The sequence below is a fragment of the Neodiprion lecontei genome, chromosome 3 (assembly GCF_021901455.1).
Source record: "Neodiprion lecontei isolate iyNeoLeco1 chromosome 3, iyNeoLeco1.1, whole genome shotgun sequence".
Classification (NCBI taxonomy): Eukaryota; Metazoa; Arthropoda; class Insecta; order Hymenoptera; family Diprionidae; genus Neodiprion; species Neodiprion lecontei.
In genome coordinates this window covers 36,307,986-36,314,482 of record NC_060262.1, presented here as the reverse complement: position 1 = coordinate 36,314,482, position 6,497 = coordinate 36,307,986, and the positions used below count along the sequence as shown (strand labels likewise).

Below are 6,497 nucleotides of genomic sequence, written 5' to 3'. Positions count from 1 at the left end.
CCAATTGTACCATCGAAAAATTGCAGTTTCAGATTCTTTTTCGTACGCAGGGACTGAGCTTGAGGTTCGAACCGTCCGGTCCGTCCAGCCGACTTATCGCGAACGGAATATCTCCGCGAGGAATGCCGCTGGCAAATATTGGTTCGCCGCTACGGTGTCGCAGCCTTTTCTTTGGTGTGCGTATATTTCGCCGCCGCGGTGGGTGTGTATTCGCCGGATTGGCCATGCTTGTCTGCCTGCCTCATTCCGCGCTGAACCGGACCGATCCCGACCCGTCGATTTCCTCGGGACAGGTATGAGTCCACGGGTTCTCATCGCGGTGCTAAAAAAAACCCATTCCCAACACTGCACCCGGTATTTCCCTAATACTGCCAAGGAAATTGACAAAGTCATTCCCGATATGAATTGACTACTGCGTCGAGACCGTTTTCAACGGGTCTTCGATGCTCACTTTCCTAAAAATTTCCTTACTTTTCGAGCAGCCCCGAGACCCGCACCGACATTTCTGCAGGTTCCGTCAAACCGGGCGAGTGTCGCGTTCGCGGAAGCGATTCAGAGTGGATTTGACCCTCGTCTCAGTTTTGTTCGATTCCGCGCCATCAGGGATCCGCGATCATTTTCTCTATCCTCCGCAGGGCTGCCGCGCGACCTCCACGTGCAGCGGAACACATGCTTACACGGTATTATTATCAAGGACGTAACGACTCGAGGTGATTTCCGGAAACGAGTAGATACACCCGCTCTCGATCGATACGTTGTATCAATATTAACGAAAATTGTCCAAACTAGCCGTGGTTAAACGTAGTGAACAAAGGTGAAAGGGGGCGAGATTTCGATAGAATACGTAACAACTTGTACGCGTGCGAGTAATCTACGAAGCAATGCGTCGAAAGGAAATCCGCCAGGCACTGCAGCTCCGACGTGGCCGACGGACGCGAGGCGCACGATTCTTTCCCTTTTTCTCCTCACGCAGCCGGGCGAATAGCGCAGGTGAAAAGGCGAGTCAACCGACATAATCGGCGCGAGGACGGCGCGCGTCTTCCGCGGAATGAAGGCGTCGGGGCGGAAGCGGCCGGGCGGCGGGGCTGACGGGTTGTAGATGTGGCAACGCCGCTGCGTAGGTTCCGCCGCGTCACGACTCGCAACGCTGAACACGCGCCGCGGGCGGCCGAGTCAAGGCGAGGCGGTTTGTCCGCCGTCCGCAGTCCGCATCGGTGCGCGGAGAGCCGCAGACCCCGTTCAAGCTGCCGATCAGGGGACGAATGCCGGTGCAGGTGCAGTCGTCTCGGGTGTTTTTCTCGCCGCGTGAATCCCGCCAGCCGCGAGCGTAATTGCAGATAGAGGGAGAGAGCGAGAGAGAGAGGGGAAGGGCGCAAGGCGTAAACAAAATACAGACGAGAGGGACGGAGAGACAATGTTCGACACTGAAAAGTTTATCATTGAGATACAGAAGCGGCCGGCTATTTACGACGTCAACTGCGACGAGTATAACGACAGGAATGCTAAGATGGACGCTTGGGACGAAATGTGCCAGGTGATGGTGCCCAATTGGGACGGCTTGACGAACGAGGAGAGAAACACTGAAGGTAGGGTATAAGTATGCAGTATATCCTCCTCGCACCGCACCGTTCGTTCCTTCATCGATCACGCTGCCCGGCCGGCCACTCTGATTATCGTCCTACGGATAATACCGTCTCGAATCAACCACGTGCGTTTCCGGCATAGCTGGTCGTTACGAGCGGAGGAATATTCCGAGATTCCCTCCGATATGTACCCCTTGTTCCGAAAACGACTTATCTATAGAGATGTCACGAGTATAATGCGGACGAAGAATCGAAATTTAACAATCACGCGATCGTTTTATCAAGCCTCTAAAACCCCGCGACCGCAGCCTGCGTCCGGAGAAAGACGCAGCCTGCCTTCGCCGTGGCCGAATGGCCGTGAATCGATAGAAATCGAGGCGCTTTGCTCCACGCCCTCCCCGTTTACCAATCCTCCATTCGCGCCTTGCCATCGACGCTTATAAGACGGACTCCGTGCCCGCTTTGCGGGTAAAATCACCCACCGACCACCGACGGCTTACCGTTGAAAATTGTTCTCGTTCTTGTGTACGCATCCTCGCAGATGGGCACGGCTGCGGTCTGCGCATGCGCAGCGAACCCCTCGAGCCGATAATTAAGCCGTTTGGCCGAGAAAGACTGCGAGCTTCGAAGCTGCGACTTTAATTTATACCAATATTTCAATAATTTTCTTGCTACTGGTCTTTACGATGCGGTGGCTGATGAAACAGGGGCTGTATTTGTGTTTCAGAGAAGAATTTACGCGGGAAATGGAGGAACATCAGGGATTACTTCATGAAGGAGCTGAAGATGCAACGCTCGCAAAAAGCTGGTCCGGCCGCACGAAAAAGAAAGAAATATATTTACTTCGACCAGTTGTACTTTCTTCTGCCGACCGTCGAGAACAAAAGGTATTTTAATTCCGTGCCGACTTGGCGGTTCTCGTCGTTGAGAGGAATTAGGAGTTGCGATTTTTTTACAAAATGGTTGACTAGTTCGAATTTTCAGAAATCTGGTCAAAAAAGCTTCGCCCCATCACCCGGACAGCGATAGCGAAATGGACAACCCCGTGATCGAGGAATATGATTTTCCGGCCGTGCAACCGAGCACCTCGAGGGAATACAACAACGTGTCGATGAGCATGGGCCAGCCGAAAATGCGGGGTCGATACTCGACGCAGATTTGCGAAACGTCGTTGAACTCGTTCGACAACGATATCCACGACATTTTGTCTTCCCACAGTCAGCCGATGATCCAGGACGAGGATTACGACCGGATGTTTCTCCTCTCGCTTTTGCCGATGATGAAACAAGTCCCCGACGTCAAGAAGCTCGACGTCAGAATACAAATGCAACAAATATTGGCCGCTGCGCTGTACGCGTCTGAGTCAAAATGATACAAGCATTAGGTACCTCTGTGTACGCGCATCGCGATGGTCGACGAATTGCTTGAATATTTTCATAAGCTGCAGTTTCTGCACCTGAGCAAAGAAATAACTGTTTACGTTCTTAATACGAACGATGTTAGATTACGATCCGTGTTGAGGCGATGTCGTGCTCGGCGACGAAGTCGATTTCAAATTGAAAACAGAGATACCCCGAATTTATTTTTGTTCTCTCATTTGTTGTATGTACAAAGAAATACGAAGCGGGAATGAAAACTAATTTATAACTTTTTTTTAAGACTGATTTCAAGTCAGTTACAAAGTATGCACCGTTGCATTACAATTCCGCGATAATTCGCATTGAGATTAATGACGTCAGTTGTATGACGTCAAACGGTTGTTCAAATTCGACTCTTGTAAATAAAGTTCTTTCTAATTTTATTTCTAACACCCATGATGATATTTACTTACGTCTCGCTGTGTCATTTGTACGTCTTTATCTTTTTCTGACATATTGTGTTCGCTTTATTGTAATATGAATCAAGCGGATTTGCCACCATGTGATTAATCATCGTCAAGAAACAGCTGTTTATACCGATCGCGTAGGATTCCCAAGTATCTGCTCTTTTAACGAGACATTCGATGGAGCTTGAGGTATCCATAGAATAATACGCCCGTAAGAAGTCCTACGAAACTCTTATGAGAATTCTACACCCGATTAGTATAAGATATAAATCCCAAGTTGACATTGATGATATCGTCAATCGTTGAATATATGTATAATGTTAGGTCTACCAATACTGCATGTTACCTGTATATCAGAACGAAGACAATTTGTTAGACACAATTCCGACGAGAAGAGACAATTCCTATCTCAAATATATATTTTTTGATTACTAAACATCAATTTTTAATTCATTTTCCTACCCGGAATTGATATTATCGTATGATCTTCATCCCCGACAAAGATTTTAATAACAGAAGTATTTTAACTGTTAACACTTTCACAGTCATTACAAATTTCGACAGATGAAGCACATTTTGAATTGCCTTTACACAATTAATTCAATCTTGTCGTCGGTATCACAGGTTTACTTTAGTACACTTACGGTAGATACCTTTTTTATCATGGCAAGGTAATATGGAAATTGTGGTTGTCGATTGAGGTCGAAAATTCTCTTACCATTTGTGGGCGTTTCCCGTCACTGCAAAGATGAAGCTATCTATCTAGTAACTGCGGTAGGCAGATCTGTCGATAAAACAGGAAAAAAATTTTAACATATTTACGGCCTGTTTGAAATTTGACCACAGATTATCGAGATCTGACAGTAAGGATCTGACGAAACTAACTATAAATTGTCAAATTTCGTAGGCATAAATTGATTTTTTCATTTTATGCGAGAAAAGTTTGGATAAACATATCTCGAAGGAGGTTTCGACACGTTTTCGAAAGAGCATTAATTGTTTTTCATACGTCATGACATTTGAATTTTAATCTTTGGATAAATCTATCCTTGCTTGTAAAATAAACCAGAAACAGAAAACGGAAATAGCGATATGACTCTGGGTTTTTATTGCACGACTAGCAGGCAATTTTAATAAAATCCCACTTTGAAATTGACTCTACACCTGGACGAAGTCTCTCGTAAGACTTGGCCGACTTTTAGATCCAAACCGATATTTCACGATCTACGATTGCCAGGTAAGTAGGTATCACATCAGTTATTAGTTTGAATCGTGCATTATTTACAAATCGAATAGAATATGTAATATTTTGTAAATCTATTTTCAAAACTTCGTGCATGAGCGTTATTTATTGTGGAAAATCGTAGAAATTGAAATAATCATCATCCTCTGCAATTGCTATAGTTGATATTCAATGCTTCTACCGACGCTACAAAAATTTGCACGAAGAAAGAACGATGAATCTTAAAATATGAAAATCGAGAAAGCCGTCCCGTTTAATTCGGCGCAACTTATGCGATTCATCTTCTACACCAATCGTTGGACGCAATTTCACCGGGAGAAATGAATGCCCATCGATCAGTCGACTCACTCGTTCGTTAACAAGCTTTTGGGAATCAGATGATACACCGAGATAGGCACTGCTGCAGACTGCCGACGTATTACTGCCGCGAGTCGAGTCGCTTGATTGGAATTGAACACAGCCTGTCGGTTATCACAGGTTGTGTAATATGTGTACAGGGGAAGGACGTGCACCGCGTATTACGTGGAGTATAGGCCGAGGCATAAGCGTCGTTGGGTAAAGTCGTCGCTGTTCGTTCGGAAACTGTAATTACGTTTTTACGGAAATCGTTTCTAGGCTCCGCGAACCAATTTCCAACCGAGCTTGCAAGGGAGCAGTGACGCGTGCAGACGAAAAGGCGAGGCAAAGCGACGGGGATGAAGGGAGGAAAAGAGAGGGAGAAAACGATCAAAAATAGAAATCCAAAAAGAAAGCCAAATAAAAACCTGGCACGAGTCATAAGACCCGGCGAGTCTCGACTCGGGACGGATTTGAAAGGTACATTAACATCAAAAGAGAATATTTGAAAACTTAATTTCTCCGTCCACGACGTAATCTCTGTTTGTGTTTTTCAATTATATACATGTATACTTTGTATACTGCGTCGAAACACGGGCACTTGGCAAATCCTTTGGGTTGCACGAATCCACGTATTATATACGAGAAGTTGCCGACCTCCTTTCGGGAAAATTTTCTCTTTACTCGGAGTAAAGAAAAACTTACGTAGAATACTGTACGCGATTTGTTGCAGACCTTGGGATATTAGTTTCTGAAAGAAAACTGCTAATTGGATTTCATGACACTTTCCAGAAAGCAACGATTGCGGTTATATACGTGATATTTTCTGAAATCGCCGTACAGCAAACAAAATGCCCAATTCCATCAGTGTTTAAATTTCCTCATCCTGTATATACTGCAGTTGGGTCGCAACTCTGGCGTATGGAATTGACCATTCGGATAACGATTCGTCCCCAAGAGATACGCGAGAAAAAACAGAAAAGAAAAATAGGCTGTTCGTCAACCCTCCTCACTTCATCTGATATCCGCGGAGACAGACGTCGAGTTCGGTTACCAGACAAATTGCACTTCCCCCATAGAATTCTGTGTAACCGTACAACTTTGGATGTAATACATACCGTAGCTGGATATGTATCTACACTGATCTACAAACCGGAGTTCTAAATGCTGCGAGGTGTTTCAATCGGTCTTTACGAGCATCTAGAAATGCCACGATTGTCAATTGGCACGAATTAGCTAACAGCATATTTGCGACAGCAGCTGGTTGTTGCGGACATCGTTTGCGGAATTCGGTGCCAAATGTTCCTGAGAATTCCGCACCAACTGGAACGCATTTGCCTACAATTGACTAATAATTGTCAGGTGCAACGGTACCCGCGGTAATGAGCAATTAAAAAACTGTTGTGCCCGTCACGTAACGCCTGATAATACTAAAAAAGTTTCCTTTGTCTCCGTTGAAAAATGCCAGTATAATATATCCTTTAACAAATGGGTTATAACGGTACGAGAC

At 45.5% G+C, this 6,497-nt stretch overlaps 1 protein-coding gene across 1 annotated transcript; it reads left to right on the top strand.

Annotated features, from left to right (window-relative positions):
- Positions 1-1,188: 1,188 nt before the first annotated feature.
- On the top strand, positions 1,189-3,393 carry LOC107217456. Its single transcript, XM_015654987.2, has 3 exons — positions 1,189-1,586; positions 2,311-2,470; positions 2,568-3,393. Exons 1-3 carry the CDS (start codon positions 1,415-1,417, stop codon positions 2,953-2,955), a joined length of 720 nt encoding a protein of 239 aa, XP_015510473.1. The 5' UTR covers positions 1,189-1,414; the 3' UTR covers positions 2,956-3,393.
- The last annotated feature ends 3,104 nt before the right edge of the window (positions 3,394-6,497 follow it).

Coding starts and splice junctions, on each gene's coding strand:
- LOC107217456 (XM_015654987.2), top strand. CDS start 1,415: ATGTTCGACACTGAAAAGTTTATCATTGAGATACAGAAGCGGCCGGCT. Junction 1,587..2,310: donor CGAGGAGAGAAACACTGAAG/GTAGGGTATAAG, acceptor TTTGTGTTTCAG/AGAAGAATTTACGCGGGAAA. Junction 2,471..2,567: donor CCGACCGTCGAGAACAAAAG/GTATTTTAATTC, acceptor TCGAATTTTCAG/AAATCTGGTCAAAAAAGCTT.